A 17,508-nucleotide genomic window follows, 5' to 3' on the forward strand; every position below is an offset into this window, starting at 1 on the left:
TCGGACCAACGGCCCTCAGCTCTGCGTCCCCTTTAAAAACAAAAAAACCCACACACACGAGGGCAGCCATTTAATCGACCGCTTCCATCTCTTCCACGGGCCCCCACACACCTAAAAAAAATTAAAATAAATACATTTGGATCTGCTGGGGGAAAAGTGTGTGTGTGTTTTTTCTTAAAGGGGAGGAAAAAGCTTGCGCTCCCTGCTAGAGACCCTATTCTGGGGAGATAGCCCTTTTAAATCACAGTGCTGAAAAATCCGAATTTCTCTCCTCTCTCTTGCTAAGTATTTGGGAGCTGGCGAGAGGAGGGGGCGGCGGACGGGAGGGACGGAGCCTCGTGGGCAGAGCCAGCCATCCCAACTCCTTCCTTCCCTCCCCACCCCGTCCATTTATTTATTAATTTTTGTAATTTATTTATTTATTTTTTTCAAACTTGTGCAGCTGGTCGTAATGGTGGTTGATGCGGCGGAAGGATACGTCGGGGAAGGCAGGCCTTGACGCGTGTGTGTGTGTGTGTGGATGCGTGTGTAAGCACAGGGGGAGAAGGGGGCGCCCGTCCGCCTTTGCGTGCCCCAGCGAGCGAGCGAGCGAGCGAGCCGCGGGGGAGGGAGGGAGGGGGGGCAGAGAAACAGAAACCCACGGAGAGAGAGAGAGAGAGAGAGAGAAGCGAAGCGAAAAGGCTCTTGCAACGATGAGCCAGCGGATCAAACCCTAAAAAGAAGGGGGGAGCCGGAGGAAAGAAAGAAAGAGAAAAAAAGGGGGGAGAGGAAAAGAGAGAGAGAGAGAGAGAGAGAGAAAAGGGGGGGAGGAAAAAAAGAGAGGAAAGAAAAGAGGGGAGGGGGAAAAAACCCAGGAGAGGCACTTTTACTTTCCTTCCCACCCCCCCCCCTTCCCTCCCTCCTTCCCTCCTTCCTTCCTTCCCTCCCCCGCGGCCGCCGGGAAGCGAGTGGAACGTCGGCGAGGGCACATCAAAGCGATCGAACGCTCGCACATCCGATCGAACGCTCGGCACATCCGATCGAACGTTCGGCGCGGGCCAAACATCCGATCGAACGCTCGGCGCGGCCAATCCGGGCGCCGGGACGGGGCGCGCGCGGAACCCCGAACCTTCCCGTCCTCTCTCCTCCTTTTAATCTCTTTCCCCTTCCTTCCTTCCTTCCTTCCCTCCCTCTTCTTTCCCCCCTCCCTCTCTCCTTTTTTAATTCCTTGCTCCCTTCCCTGTTTTGCTTTCTTTGCTACATTGTAGCCATTTCCCTTCGCCTCTCTGTATCTCTCTCTCTTTTTTAAAAAAATTATTATTACATTGTTATTAAAAAAAAAGAGGTGGGGAGGGAGGGGGGGTTTTGGAAACGCCGCCTCCGCCAAGCCTTGCCACAGCCGCCGCCGGGAGAACAATAGGAAGGTTTAGGAGAGGGACCGGGGCGCGCGCACCCCGGCTGCGCCCCGGGGATCAACGCGAGCCAGCCGTGGATGTGACGCGGACGCCCCCCACCCCACCCGCGCCCCCCATATTTCGACACAAACTGAGCAGGTAAGCTGGAGGAACGGGGAGAGAGGGGGGAAGGGCTGCTACTTTAAATTTTTTTGGGGGGGGAATGTTCACTTTTGACTCCTCCCCCTCCTCCTCGGAACTATTTTGTGTGGGGCGGGTGGGGGGGGCGCGCTCAGGTCAAGACTTAAAGACCCCACCGGGGTGGAAACTTAACTTGGCCGTTTCTGCGAGACTTTCCTCGGGGCCCCCCACTCTCCCCACCCCACCCCCACCCCGCATCCCTATCGCCGCCCCCCCTGCAATTTATTTATTTTTTATTTTAAAAATTGTGAGGGATTCCTTCCCCCCTCTCTTGCCCTTTCTTTCTCTCTCTCTCTCCTCTCCCCCCCCCGGAAGTGGTGTTAAACTTTATGGGGCGGGAAGTTAGTGGAAGCAAGGGGGGGCGAGAGAGAGGGGGTCTCCCTGACTTCTTTCCACCTCCCAGTTAAATGTTATTTTGGGGGGGCTGCTACTGCTACTGTATCTAGAACTATTTGAAAGTTCTGGGGGTTTTTTGTGGGGGGGGGGTCCAGCCTCCCCATTTTCCTGCCTCGTGGACTTAAGGAATAGAGTCAGGCCACATTGTGCTTGTTGGCTCTGTCTGTGTGTGTTGTGTTGTTGTTGTTGTCTTATATTTTTTGAACCGGTTACACTAGCAGCTTTTGAATTCCAGGAGTTTATTTTTCCTTGAGGTGTATGTGGGGGGGACACCCCGAATTTCACACCCAATTCACCCCATTAACAACCACCTACGGTATATCAAACTGTATCAGATTATATCAAACTGTACAATTGTACAGTTCCCTGGCCTCAAACTTTCCCCCACAAATTTACCTGTGCAAATGGCTTGATGGGGAGGTTTGGGGCAACCAGAGAGTTGTTCCCCAAAGTGGTCGTGATCCAGAGTTTGTCTTCCAGAGAGTTTTTTTAACAGTCCCTTCGAATATATACTTCTGCCTATCCGGACTTTCGGCTGGTGCGTTCGGGAAAGTAATGTATACAGTTACATCATAATCTCTCCTGTTTTAATCCCCCATTTTTTATTCCTCTTGCTCGACGTCCCATAATTTCTGCTGGCCACTGTGCACCATCCCACGCCTGCCCGCTGACCCTGAAAGATCCAGTAAATAAGAATTAGGAATGGCTTGAGTTTTGTGTTTTTCCAGGTAGGCCTCTACCACATGGGCAGATTATTCCTCTTTTACAGGTTCCCAGTCTCCACCTTCTCACAAGCCAGCCTTTCCCAGACAGGCTCCCCAAATTTAATACCCCTTTTTCCACCACGGATTTTATTCTCTGTCTTCCCCCCTACACCCCACAACTCCCCTTATTGTTAGCAAAATGAAGCCATAGAACGTATCGCTCTTTGGGCACAAAACAACCCTTAATCTCACGAAGGAGCTCCCCGAATAAGGCTGAGTTTTTGGACAAAAAGAAATGACTTCAGGGAAGTTTGGGCCATTGGTTGTTTTCTTAAAAGGCCGCTTAATGTTTTTTGGGGGGTTTTGCACGTGTTTGCTTGTCTGAAACAATTGTCTCGGGTTGATTTGGCCTGTTTGTGGACATCAGTTTTCCTTTCTCTGTCTCCTCCCTCCCTCCCAAATACACACACACACACAAACACAACACCATCCTAAGTTTTGTCCGAAGTCCCATTGTGTGTGCAAATTTCCCGTCCCTCCTGCTAGTCTGTGTCTTAACCAGGGAGTCCAAAAACTCTTCCAAAAATACATTTCATTCTGCCTCGTCTATGCAGACAACCTGGACGCTTGTTTTGCACAAGTTGCTGTCGGAAGATATATTTATATTTCTGTGTGCATGTGGAATTACGACGTAATATTAATGGAGTTGCCATTTCCCCTACACCACAGGCCTACACTCCTGGGTTTTAAACGTGGAAAGACATATTTATGGTATTTCTGTATATGTGCTGATCTTTCGGACACCAGCAAGGTTTGCGCCGTAAATCCTCTGATTTAGCAACTCTGTGTGTAGCTTGCAAAAATAGGATAGATCATATTTATCTCTGTGGGCTGAACTGTAATACCATAATGGTGGCACTTGCAATTATTTTGAATTTTTATTTTGGATGGGTCCAAGGCAGCAGCTGTTTGCATGCAAAAGAGGTGTCTTGCCTGCTGAATTAAACTCATTTTTTTGGGGGGGGGAAGGTCTGCCTGTCTGTAGATTCCCGCCCCCCTAGTAAAAAGCTCTCTCTGTGTGTGAATGGCAGCTGCAGGGAGCTTTGTGTGTGCCTCTCTGCAAACTTTTCTTGCGAGTGCACACGAGGCCGGACCTGCCCCCTTCTTCTGCTTTGTGTGCGATGCCTTCCCCTCTCTCTCCCCCCCCCACTCCCTCGCCCCCACCCCATTTTTTCCCAGAGTGTGTGTTAAATTGCACTGGGGGGTCAAACGCTTCGATTGCGCTCCAAAGTATTGTCAACCCTGCCTGCTGGGGGTTTTTTAAAAAAATTATTATTACAAAAGTGGGTGCTGTGGGAATTGGTTTTGGAGGACAAGAAAGGGGGGGGGAGAGAGAGAGAGATGGAGGAAGGGAGAAGGGGGAGGGATGCAGTCGAAAAAGGAGGAGGGTTGGGTGAGACTGGCTAGAAACTCTTTGTCCTAAACTCATAAAACTCTCAGCCCTGGCAAGAGAAGGCTCAGGAACTGAGTCAGGTTGAAGTGCAATAGGAGAGGGAGGTTTTTTTCTTTGGGGGGGGGCGGTGCACCGGGAAGGTAGAAATCCCCCTTTTAATTCCACAATATTTTTGTGTGTGGAGGCGTGGCCTTTCCGTATACCGAATTTTTTTATTTTTATTTTTTACGGAGGCAGGTGCAGAGCAGAATCGGGCCTTGCCTGTGTCGTCGTCCCCCCATATTTTTTGCCCTTGGGTCTCGCTCCGTCCTTGCCCTTTTTCACGTGGGGGGTGGGGTTTGCAGAGAGCGAAGGAGCAGGCCTGGGAACACCCCCCCAAGGCCTGGGACCCCCAGTCTCCTTCCCAGACCGGCGAAAACCCCGGTATCCCACACATTTCCAGCAACGCCTTAGGGTGGCAAGACGCATAAGCTGTTTGGGGGTTTTGCCCGCTGGGTGGAGGAATGTATGCGTGGGATAAATCCTCCCCACAGCTTGACGCCCCCCCCCCAAACCATCCCAGAATGCAAGGAAGCAGTCAATATTGACATTACATTTTTCTCCCATGCAACAATATCCATATCTGTAGAAACATTCGATGGGGAAGCGAAATTCTCTGTGGGTGGCACAGCCCCCGGGTCCCTGTGTCCTGACCGACCCCCCCAAGGGCGTGTGGTTCGATACATATTTACCTTGCTTCTTTCTCTCCCAACCCCCAAACCCCCACATACCCACCTGCTAGTAAATTTGTGTTCCCAACCCAGGAACACACACAGGTCTCCGGATCAGCAAAGAATATATCGCTTTTGAGCACAGATTTTTTTTTAAAAAAACACATTATTATTTTTTGCCCCCTCCCCAATCCCCAGTTAGCTTCTCAGTTTTAAATGCGGCCTGAGGAAGTCCGGCGTAAAGAAAAACGTAAAAATTGCCAGGGGTTTTTGGTGATACCCTTTCTAAATTCTTAAACGTGATGTAAAATAGAAGCTGGGTTGTGTTTGGGGACGACGACACACAAACAATCTAAATAGCAGGTTGGTTTGTTTGTCTTTTTAAAAAATGATGGCTGGTTTGCATACTCAGAGGTAAGGCCTCCGCATTTAACAAGGCTTAATCCTGCACCAGGTAAACAGGGGAGATGTTGTGTTGTGCTGCATTCCGGCGCCTGCTTACACGGGAGTAAGCCCTCACTGGACCCAGTGGGATTTCCCACGGAGTAAACATGCATTCGATTCTTCCACTCTTCAAATGTCTGTTTAATGTGGACTAGCGGCTTTGCAAGTCGGGATGCGGGTGGCGCTGTGGGTTAAACCACAGAGCCTAGGACTCGCCGATCAGAAGGTTGGCAGTTCGAATCCCCGCAATGACGGGGTGAGCTCCCGTTGCTCGGTCCCTGCTCCTGCCAACCTAGCAGTTTGAAAGCACGTCGAAGTGCAAGTAGATAAATAGGTACCACTCCGGCAGGAAGGTAAACGGCGTTTCCGTGCGCTGCTCTGGTTCGCCACATGACCCGGAAGCTGTACGCTGGCTCCCTCGGCCAATAAAGCGAGATGAGCGCCGCAACCCCAGAGTCGGTCACGACTGGACCTAATGGTCAGGTGTCCCTTTACTTTTAAATCATCATCATCATTTTTATTATTATTACATTTATCTCCCATCTTTTTACCAAGGCTCACGACAACCCTGTGAGGTAGGTTAGCCTGTGAGACGTTGGCCGAGACAAGGTCTCCTCATCAGCTTTGGGGCAGAGTGTGGATTCGAACCCTGCTCTCCCAGGTCCCTAGTCCATCACTCTTAACCACTGCACCGCACAAAGAACGACAAATTGACTTTGCACTTTGCAGCAACCGAGCACATTTGGGGAGGCCAGAGTAGAAACCGACAGCTATCTCATTTTAGTGTGGCCATTGTGGTCAAGAGGAAATATGCTTTCTTCCAAAACAAATGAAAAGCAAATATCGTATTTTTCGCTCTATAAGATGCACCAGACCACAAGACGCACCTAGTTTTTGGAGGCGGAAAACAAGAAACAAAATATTCTGAATCTCAGAAGCCAGAACAGCAAGAGGGATCGCTGCGCAGTGAAAGCAGCAATCCCTCTTGCTGTTCTGGCTTCTGGGATAGCTGCGCAGCCCGCATTCGCTCCATAAGACACACACACCTTTCCCCTTACTTTTTAGGAGGGAAAAAGTGAGTTTCATAGAGCAAAAAATACGGTAAATCTGGGGATCTGGTCCTGTTGCTGTAATTCTCTGAGATGTTAGCCAGTCCTCTCCTGTGTGTGTATCCAGCAATGTTTGCTGGCAACAGAGCATGTGCAAAGTACAATTTCCTTGCAACGCCACCCCGGCCTTTCTCAGAAACAAGCATATCCCTCCATGCATTATTATTTTGTTTTTGCATTAAATGGACGTCTAATGGCAGGGAGTTCTGCCGGTTTTGTTCTGCACCTGTTTCCTTTTGTCCGTCGCACGACCCTGAGTTTGGTTCTCGAACCTGCAATCGCAAGACCACGTTGGGCAAAAGCTTCCTGCATTGCCAAGGGCTTGGACTAAATCAGGGGTCAGCAAACTTTTTCAGCAGGGGGCCGGGCCACTGCCCCTCAGACCTTGTTGGGGGCCGGGCTATATTTTGAAAAAATAATAATGAATGAATTCCTATGCCCCACAAATAACCCAGAGATGCATTTTAAATAAAAGGACACATTCTATTCATGTAAAAACCCGCTGATTCCCGGACCATCCGCAGGCCAGATTCAGAAGGCGATTGGGCCAGATCCGGCCCCCGGGCCTTACTTTGCCTACCCATGGACTAAATGACCGCAATTCCATTTTTATTTTCCCGTACCGACCCTTGAAACTGGTGGATCTGCGATCCTTAACCGCGGGTGCATTATGGACCGAAGGAGCGTAGGATTAAAAAACCTTGATTGCAACTTTGGAGGGTCGGATCCAGAAGTTGCTGGAGCAGCTTCTGTGCTGGGGAAAAAGCTGCTGTTTTTTGGCTGGTGGCTTCGAGATATTTCTGGACTCCTGTCTTTTGGCCCTGCTGGCTGTGGCTGAGGAAATCCTTCAACATCTGAAGGGATACAGGTTTCATAAGAACCGAGAACCTCTGAGTTGAAAGGGAACTCCAAAGGACATCTATCCCAGCCCGCTGCAATGCCAGGGGTCTCAAGACATGGTCTCCCATCCAATTCCAAACCATGCCGGGCCCTGCTTAGCTTTGCAAAGGTGCCAGCAGTTTTATCGCTGAATGGACCTGTCCTTTCTCTAAGAAGAGAAGAGGAATTCTCTTCCCTGGGGAAATTTCAGGCCAGGGTCATTCTCCGCCCCACCTAGAGATGCTTGTGGGGGGTGTCAGAACCCGGGACCTTAAGCGTTCAAAGTAGGTACTCATGACACTTCTTCCTGAAATTAAACAAAGTTCTAGTCCTCATTGTTTCCAAAGTGAAAACTGCTTTAAACTGAATCAGATCCTTGCTCAGTGCTGTCTCAGCCAATTCTGTTTACATCGTATAACACCGGTCCTGAAAGACCTACATTGGCTCCTAGGACGTTTCCGAGAACCATTCAAACATGGGTAGGCAAACTAAGGCCCGGGGGACAGATCCGGCCCAATTGCCTTCTCAATCCGGCCCACAGACGGTCCAGGAATCAACGTGTTTTTACATGAGTAGAATGTGTGCTTTTGTTTAAAATGCATCTCTGGGTTATTTGTGGGGCATAGGAATTCGTTCATTTTTATTCCCAAAATATAGTCTGGCCCCCCAAAAGGTCTGAGGGGCAGTGGACTGGCCCCCTGCTGAAAAAGATTGCTGACCCCTGATTCAAAGTGTTGGTGCTGACCTTGAAAGCCCTAAATGGCCCAGTATACCTGAAGGAGCGTCTCCAGCCCGGACACCTGGGTCCATCTCCCAAGGGCCTTTTGGCAGTTCCCTCCCTGCAAGAAGTGAGGTTGCAGGGAACCAGGCAGAGGGCCTTCTTGGTGGTGGCGCCCGCCCTGTGGAACGCCATCCCACCAGATGTCAAGGAAATAAACCACTATCTGACTTTTAGAAGACATCTGAAGGCAGCCCTGTTTAGGGAAGCTTTTAATGTCTGAAGTTTTATTCTGTTTTTATATCTACTGGAAGCTGCCCAAAGTGGCCGATGGGAAAATCAGAGAGCCAGTATGGTTTAGGGGTTAGAGAGCGTCCTACTGGGAACTGAGAGACCCAGGTTCAAATCTCCCCTTGGCCCTGAAGCTCACTGGTTTTATCGTGTTTTTGATCTTCTGTTGGGAGCCGCCCAGAGTGGCTGGGGAAACCCAGCCAGGTCGGTGGGGTAGAAATAATAAATTATTATTATTATTATTATTACACTGACCGGCAGCAGTTCTCCAGGGTCTCGGGTGCGAGTCTTCCCTCCCCCCAACCCCGCCTGCCCTACATGGAGATGGTGAGAATTGAATTTGGGACTGCCTACATTTGGAGCCACTGAGTTATGCTCATTCCCCAAGTTTTGGGACTACAAATCCCATCATCCCTGACCACTAGTCCGGTTAGCTAGGGATGATGGGAGTTGTAGTCCCAAAAACATCTGGAGGGCCGAGTTTGGGGGTGCCTGCAATAGGGTATTGGGCTGTGGCCAACTCATTTCTCCTCTTGAGTAGACCCACTGAAAGCAAGGGAGCCATGCCTTTCTTTCTCTAATGGGTCTATTCTGAGTTGGACCGGCTCTGGATAACAACCCATTATCAGAGTTTTAAGAGCTCATTCCCCCTGGACGTAAGTGTTCCAGGGAAGATATATTTATAATATTCCTGTGCGGGGTGGTGGTCTTACCGACACCGGTAAGGTTTGCACGGTATTAAAGGATTATCTGATTCTGTAATTAGGTGTAGGTTTTCTCGAGCAAATATGTGTAAAAGGAACAAGCCCTACATCATAGCTGTCAAGTTACAAATTTGAAAATAAGGGACCAACAGCCTCGAAAATAAGGGATCAGCAGCCAAAATAACGGATCAACAATTACTTTGATAAAATACATATTTTGTTGCGTGCAAATGGCTTTAGATACCTATTAGGTCCATAAATTACCATATAGCATATATTCAACACAAAAAAGCAATAATTTGTTGTTGACAAAGGGCAGCTGGACATAGAAAGTGCCCCGTTACCTTCAGTAGCTTATTTAAGGGACATCATCAATAAGGGACAGCAGCGGGACATGGCGCTGGGATAAGGGACTGTCCCGCCAAATACGGGACGCTTGACAGCTATGCCCTACATCTACTAAACTTTGGAGACGGAGGTTAATTGGGAGAAGGGAAGCGGGGGGGCAGCCACTCGATCTCAAAGTCCATGCAATGCTTTGCGGCCTGTTCCTGCCACGCTGAAGCTTGTAAGCTGCAGGCACAGTCCTAATAATAATAATAATAATAATAATAATAATAATAATAAATTTTATTTATATCCCGCCCTCCCCAGCCAAAGCCGAGCTCAGGGCAGCTAACAACAATAAAATAGTACAACGTTCTAAAATCATTTCATTATAAAATTAATTCAAATCAAATTGATGGCAACCATTGGGCTAGAATTCTGTGAAGATTGCCGAAGGAGGGAGTCAGGCTGTGTCCTGGCCAAAGGCCTGGTGGAACAGCTCTGTCTTGCAGGCCCTGCGGAAAGATGTCAAGTCCTGTAGGGCCCTAGTCTCTTGTGACAGAGCATTCCACCAGATTGGAGTCACGGCCGAAAAAGCCCTGGCTCTGGTTGAGGCCAGCCTAACCTCTCTGTGGCCCGGGACCATCAGGATGTTTTTGTTTGAAGACCGTAAGTTCCTCTGTGGGACATACTTAATACCTTTATTGTCGTTGTTAAAGACCCTCTTGCTCACCTGGAGATTTGAGCCCACCTGTCAGTCCGACAACCCTAGAAGCCAAAACAGGGGGGTCTCCAACGCTGTGCCCTCAGTGACCTTTTCCCAGTGTCCGTGCCAGCGTTGGAGATCTGCAAGGTGTATTTTCTCTGGGTGACCTCTTCCACGGTGTTCGAAATTTGCCAGGCGCATTTTGCACCTTGCTTTCGGCCACTTGCGACTGTGTGAAGACGCCAGGGTGCCAGGATGACGCCTGACGTCTCTGCCATCGGGGGATCCTTGGATCTAGACACTTAAGACCCCACCCCGTAGAATCCTATCTCCCATATTTTATCCGCACCATTGGAATGGAACGGCCTTGGTCCAGTAGACCTGAAGGAGCGTCTCCACCTCCATTGTTCAGCCCGGACACCGGGGTCCCTCTCCCGAGGGCCTTCTGGCGGTTCCCTCGCTGCGAGAAGCCAAGTTACAGGGAACCAGGCAGAGGGCCTTCTCGGTGGTGGTGCCCGCCCTGTGGAACGCCCTCCCACCAGATGTCAAAGAGAAAAATAACTACCCAACTTTTAGAAGACATCTGAAGGCACCCCTGTTTAGGGAAGCTTTTAATGTTTAGTAGGTTATTGTATTTTAGTGTTTTGTTGGAAGCCGCCCAGAGTGGCTGGGGAAACCCAGCCAGATGGGTGGGGTATAATAAATTATTATTATTATTATTATTATTATTATTATTATTACTATATAATGAATTTCAGAGACCAAAATTCTACTTTTGTGCAGCCTGAGCTGGAGCAGCGAATGGCGTTATAGCGAATTCTTGTCTCTTTTCTTCGCTTCCCCTTGCTCACCGTTGGGAAGAATATTCCCACCTTATGAATGGTCCGTGTCCCCATTCAGAAAAAGAGGTCGGAAGAGGCCAATAGATACCCGTACTGTCCTTGGATCAAGGGACTTCCCTCCTTTTAAGCTCCCAGACCTCTTAGCCCAGTTCAAGGTTGTCCTCCAAACTCCCAGCCAGATGTTCAGCTGAGAATCCGTCTCAGGCAGCCCATCCTTTGTGAAATAGGACTTTAGGGCCATCTTAGGTTCCGTTTTGGCAACCGCAACCCTGGTTTAAGGAGCTGTTTGGCGCCAAGCTTATATACCGTATTTTTTGCTCTATAAGACTCACTTTTTCCCTCCTAAAAAGTAAGGGGAAATGTGTGTGCGTCTTACGGAGCGAATGCAGGCTGCGCAGCTATCCCAGAAGCCAGACCAGCAAGAGGGATTGCTGCTTTCGCTGCACAGCGATCCCTCTTGCTGTCCTGGCTTCTGAGATTCAGAATATTTTTTCCTTGTTTTCCTCCTCCAAAAACTAGGTGCGTCTTGTGGCATGGTACGTCTTATAGAGCGAAAAATACGGTATCTGGGTTTCTAACACTCTCACAAATGCACAAACTTGAGAAAAGCAATCTGCTGTCGTCAAAAGAATAAGCTTTGTGCGTGGTTATGTGAAGGTTTGTGGGGTGGTTCTCTCCCCCAGTTCTCATGCCTATTTTGGGGAGAAATGGAGGGGGGAAACTGGCCCTACCCCTTCTTTTTCTGAAAACCTCCCCCTTCCCAAGGCTTTAGCATCTCTATTTGCGTGCTGTTTTCCCTCTTGAGTAAGGGACGAGGGTGGTGCTGTGGGTTAAACCACAGAGCCTAGGACTTGCCGATCGGAAGGTCGGCGGTTCGAATCCCCGCAATGACGGGGTGAGCTCCCGTTGTTCGGTCCCTGCTTCTGCCAACCTAGCAGTTCAAAAGCACAACAAAGTGCAAGTGGCTTAGTCCTGCTGGCCACATGACCCGGAAGCTGTACGCCGGCTCCCTCGGCCAGTAAAGCGAGATGAGCTCCGCAACCCCAGAGTCGTCCGCGACTGGACGTAATGGTCAGGGCTCCCTTTACCTAGATGCATAGTATTGTAGATTTGGGATTTGAACAGTCAGGGGTCCCTTTACCTTTACCTTTAGTCTAGTTGTGGTCTAAATCACTGAGCCTCCTGTGCTTGCTGATTGGAAGGTCGGCGGTTCGAATCCCCGCGATGGACGGGGTGAGCTCCCGTTGCTCGGTCCCTGCTCCTGCCAACCTAGCAGTTTGAAAGCACGTCAAAGTGCAAGTAGATAAATAGGTACCACTCCGGCGGGAAGGTAAACGGCGTTTGCGTGCGCTGCTCTGGTTCGCCAGAAGCGGCTTAGTCCTGCTGGCCACATGACCCGGAAGCTGTACGCCGGCTCCCTCGGCCAGTAAAGCGAGATGAGCGCCGCAACCCCAGAGTCGCCCACAACTGGACCTAATGGTCAGGGGTCCCTTTACCTTTACTTCTCTCTTGAGTAGTGGTTGTTTATCGGTTTTCCAAGGTTGGCCAAAGGCATTTGATGTAGAGCCTTGAAAGGTACCCAGGATAGAAGTCCTCTATTTCCCACTCCCTTCCGTTCCTGCAAAAATAAAAATCCTGTTTTCATTTCACATGTTCGCCACCCACCCCTGCAAAAACTGTGGACATTGCCAGATACTGATGTTATAAATATGAAATTGGGAACTGCTAAATATGCGATATGATGAAATCCAGATTGGAGGGTGTCGAGGAAGTCTTTCAGCAATGTAAATACACCGGGGAATAAGAAGAAAAGAAATCTTCTTTTATTTTGTGTGTTTTTATTGTTTTTATGTTGTGTCAAATGTAATGTTTTTCTTTTGTGTTTTTGTCTGTGTGTTAGAAGAGAAAACGATTAAAAAAAATTTTTTTGGGGGGGGGAAGAACTATGGACGTCACCTCACAGTCCGTCTAGCCCAGAAATCGGGGGTGGAACATTTGGGAAAAAATAAATCAAAGTGTTTGTGGGGGTGAATTTGCACCCGCCGATTTCCTCTCCGATCCTCCATTCTCCATTCAATAACTCACTTCTGGATTTGAAAGGAGATTCCTACACAAGGAGATAGTATTGCAAAATGAAATGTTTATTTCTGGGTGGTTTTGTTCCTCCGTTTCACAAATATTATTTTAAATTTAAAAAATTAACAAATCTCTTTTTCTTTCTCTCCCTCCTCTCCTCTCTGTTCCCATCCCTTCCTCCCCTCCTCCTTTTTGTCGGTGTGGAATAATTATAATAAAAAGGACGGACTACGTTTGAATCTGGGGGGAATATGAACCAGCAGCAGAGAATGGCCGCAGCCGGGACCGACAAGGAGCTGAGTGACCTCTTGGATTTCAGTATGGTAAGTGAGACTCTAGTTATTTGTCTTTTTGCGGGGGTTTTACACACATGTCAACACGAGGGGAGGGAGCAGTGGCATTGCGCTGGATTGGGTGTGTTGGAGTGAGGGAGTCGGACGGAGGCAACTCACAAGGAGGCGAGCGGTTCTGGGTACCAACTTGTTTGTTCCTCGTCGCAGTATCAAGGGGGACGTGTAATTGCTACGGTCTCCTTGTTGTGAAGACTTGGAGAGGGTGGGGGCGGAGTAGGGGAAGGAGGGAGAGAGAGAGAGAGAGAGATGGAAGGAAGGAGAGAAAGAGAGAGGAGGAATAAGAAGAAAAGGAAGAGAGAAGGAAGGAAGGAAGGAAGGAAGGAAGGAAGGAAGGAGAGCGAGAGAGAGGGAAAGAAGGAAGGAAGGAAGGAAGGAAGGAAGAAAGGAAGGAAGGAAGGAAGGAGAGAGAGAGAAGGAAGGAGGGTGGGAGGGAAGGAAGGAGAGAGAGAGAGAGAGAGAGAGAGAGAGAGAGAGAGAGAGAGGAGGAAGGAAGGAAGGAAGGAAGGGGGGAGAGAGAGAGAGAGAGAGAGAAGGAGAAGGAAGGAAGGAAGGAAGGAGGGAAGGAAGGAAGGAAGGAAGGAAGGAAGGAAGGAAGGAAGTAATCGGGAATCTTAGCTAAAGCATCCATGGCAGACGCTTACTCCTTTCTCCTTCCTCTTTATAATCATCATATAAAACATGCATAAAATATAAGGATCTCCTAGAACCGAAAACGGGACACGGGTGGCGCTGTGGCTTAAACCACAGAGCCTAGGACTTGCCGATCGGAAGGTCGGCGGTTCGAATCCCCGTGATGGGGTGAGTTCCCCGTTGCTCGGTCCCTGCTCCTGCCAACCTAGCAGTTCGAAAGCATGCCAGCGCAAGTAGATAAATAGGTACCGCTCCAGCGGGAAGGTAAACAGCGATTCCGTGTGCTGCTCTGGTTCGCCAGAAGCAGCTTAGTCATGCTGGCCACATGACCCGGAAGCTGTCTGCGGACAAACGCCAGCTCCCTCGGCCTATAGAGCGAGATGAGCGCGCAACCCCAGAGTCGGTCACGACTGGACCTAATAGTCAGGGTTCACTTTTAGAACCGAAAACACCATGGTGGGCATCACCTCTAGAAGCAATTACAATAAAAAAGAAAAATATGGAATTAGAATGGGCCACATATATACATCTGATTAAGGAAAAAAGGTCTGACTAAGGAAAAAGAGAATAAATTGGTAATTAAAGATTATGAGGAAATTAAACGACATCTGATGGGTTGGATCCAGTACCATCAATTGCATGAAGTGTTCAGGTCAGATAAGAAAGAAGGTTTCTCAAACGAACCTTCATTATTAGAAAAAGTGTTATTACCAAACAAAACTAAGGTAATATCCAAAATGTATGATACATTATTGGAGGGGGAGGTCAAAGACAAACAGGTCAAGGAGGTGATGATCAAGTGGGCTTTAGATATGGGGTAGCTGTCTCCTTTCTCAAGTAGGAATGCCTCCTAAAAGAAGACGCATTCTCCCATTTCTCGGGCTCCTCCTGCTCATTTTATTGAGGGAAGCCGAACGGAGGCAGACTTTCGGCGGGCGACGTGCGGTCAGAGGAGAGCGTTGTGTCACGCCTTGGAAGGGCGTGTGGTCTTGACTTTTTAAGATAAGGAGCCTTGGAAGGAGGCCAGAGAGAGGCGCCACGTCACGGAGAGAGATAAAACTCAACCCAGAGAGTGACAGCTGACAGCGTCGGTCTCTTTTCTCTTCTCTGGTCCATTTGGTCAGGCAAGGGGTCACCTGGGTTGCTAAATTCTGCACATCATATTAACACGGTTTCTCGAAATTCGGTGCCTGAGGTGCATAGAGGGACGCTCTGTGGGTTAAACCACAGAGCCTAGGACTTGCCAATCAGAAGGTCATGGTTTGAATCCCCGCGACAGGGTGAGCTCCCATTGCTCGGTCCCTGTTCCTGCCCACCTAGCAGTTTGAAAGCACGTCAAAGTGCAAGGAGATAAATAGGTACCGCTGCAGCAGGAAGGTAAACTGCGTTTCCGTGCGCTGGTTCGCCAGAAGCGGCTTAGTCCTGCTGGCCACATGACCCGGAAGCTGTACGCCGGCTCCCTCGGCCAGTAAAGCGAGATGAGCGCCGCAACCCCAGAGTTGGTCACGACTGGACCTAATGGTCAGGGCTCCCTTTACCTAGATGCATAGTATTGTAGATTTGGGATTTCAGCTGGCTCTTTTCGTATTTCTGCGCCAGCTCTCTCTGTGTATGTGTTGTTGTTTCAGCGCACTGCATCATGGGAGCTGTAGTCCTCTAGCGCTGCATGCATTAGAGGTGGTTTTTCCACACTGCATGGGAAATTAGAGAGAGAGGGAGGGAGGGAGAAACTTAAGGGAACTCCTGCCTTCTGTTGTTGAATTCGTTTCCTTTGCACGTTCACAAATCTGTTTCTTTTTCTGACGCTGCGTAAAAAGATTCAGAACGGAGGTTGTCTGCATTTTAAGGTGGCGGTGTAGTGGAAATTTAAAGGCGCGGTTTTGCAACCCTTGAATTGCAGGGAATATCTCTGCTTTCTTAAAAGCCTGGCCTGGTTATGACGCTTTCAAGCGCCACAGGTGGAATTGATCTTAAGCCAGAACATAGGAAGTCCATCTAGTGCAGTATTTCTTGCACTGACTATATCTGGAATTTCCTGGACGTAGCCGGAACACTGCAGTTCCCGGAAGCAGTGTCTGGGCAGAAAGTGCTGAAAGGTCTGTGAAAATCCAATGTTGGAAGTCTTGTTTAGCTGTTTAGTCGTGTCCAACTCTTGGTGACCCCCTGGACCAGAGCACGCCAGGCCCTCCTGTCTTCCATTGCCTCCCGCAGTTTGGTCAAACTCATGCTGGTAGATTCGAGAACACTGTCCCACCATCTCGCCCTCTGTCGTCCCCTTCTCCTTGCGCCCTCCATCTTTCCCAACATCAGGGTCTTTTCCAGGGAGTCTTCTCTTCTCATGAGGTGGCCAAAGTCTTGGAGCCTCAGCTTCAGGATCTGTCCTTCCAGTGAGCACTCAGGGCTGATTTCCTTCCGAATGGAGATGTTTGATCTTCTTGCAGTCCATGGGGCTTTCAAGAGTCTCCTCCAGCACCAGAATTCAAAAGCATCCATTCTTCGGCGATCAGCCTTCTTGATGGTCCAGCTCTCACTTTCATGGATCACTGCCTTGCTGTGGCGAAGGGGCTTGAATAACTCAGAGAAGCTATGAGCTATGCCGTGCAGGGCCACCCAAGATGGACAGGTCATAGAGGAGAGTTTTGACCAAACGTGATCCACCTGGAGGAGGAACCAGCAAGCCACTCCAGTATCCCTGCCAAGAAAACTCCATGGACAAAGACAACAGGCATATAAAAGTTGGAAGTCTAGATTGTGGCAAATTTCCTTTAAAAAAATAACTCAGAAACTTCATTTTTCTTTTGCAAAGAAACCCCCCTAAGCTCAACGACGTTTGCGGCCGGGTTTTCGTTTTTTGGCATTTGGCAACCCTACGCAACAGGTTTTGAGGCAAGGTTTTGAGGCAAGAACCCAGGATCTTCGGCATGCAAAACAACAAGCTCCTTTCCTACAAACTGAGCAAGGCGCTAGTCCTCAGCGTTCTGAACCTAGAGATGCTTCATAGGGGCAACTTTCTTGGTGCTCCAATGCATTTTGCGACTGGTGTGAGTTTATTCATTGCATTCACCTTTTCCTCCAAGGAGTCCATGGTTTGCCCCCCCCCCAGTTACCCCCTACAATGACCCTGTGAGTTAGGCCAAGAGTTTGCGACTAGACTCCAAGGTCACCCAGCGAGCTTCCTGGTGGAGAGGGGATTCGAACCCTGATCTCCCAGGTCCTAGTCTGACCCTCTAACCACTGCACCCCACTGTCTTCCTAGATAGAGTCTTCCTGTGATGGGGCAGCTCTGTAAATTAAATAGGTGGATCAATATGTGCATAGGAAAATGTCCCCTTAGAGAAGGACCTGAAATATTTTCCTGGGAGCTTGAATTTCTGTTTTGGGAACTTTTTGAATCTTAGTTTTCTTTCTCTTTTAACCTCTTTTCTATTCTTTCCTTCCCTATGCCCCTTTTTGCGTTTTTTATGGTATCTATATAAAAGTCCTGGTTTGGTTAAAAAAAGAGAGAAAAGAAAGTAACTTTCGTATATTTTTCTCTATAAACCTCAATAAAAATTATTTAAGCAGAAAGAATCGCTATGAATGGTCCTTGGAG

At 48.9% G+C, this 17,508-nt stretch overlaps 1 protein-coding gene across 10 annotated transcripts in view; it reads left to right on the forward strand.

Moving 5' to 3' along the window:
- The first annotated feature begins 465 nt into the window (after positions 1-465).
- Positions 466-17,508, forward strand: part of TCF3 (transcription factor 3) — a 90,091-nt gene continuing 73,048 nt past the window's right edge. For 3 of the 10 annotated variants that reach the window (XM_083594548.1, XM_083594545.1, XM_083594549.1), the window contains exons 1-2: positions 467-1,532; positions 13,156-13,256. In XM_083594548.1, the coding sequence (XP_083450674.1) occupies positions 13,185-13,256 (72 nt within the window). In that variant the 5' untranslated portion in view covers positions 467-1,532; positions 13,156-13,184. Of the gene's footprint in view, positions 1,533-13,155; positions 13,257-17,508 lie in introns of all 10 variants that reach the window. The other 7 variants (XM_083594543.1, XM_083594547.1, XM_083594541.1 and 4 more) reach the window with 6 other exon arrangements.

Source organism: Podarcis filfolensis (genome assembly GCF_964270895.1).
Source record: "Podarcis filfolensis genome assembly, chromosome: 18".
Taxonomy (NCBI): domain Eukaryota; kingdom Metazoa; phylum Chordata; class Lepidosauria; order Squamata; family Lacertidae; genus Podarcis; species Podarcis filfolensis.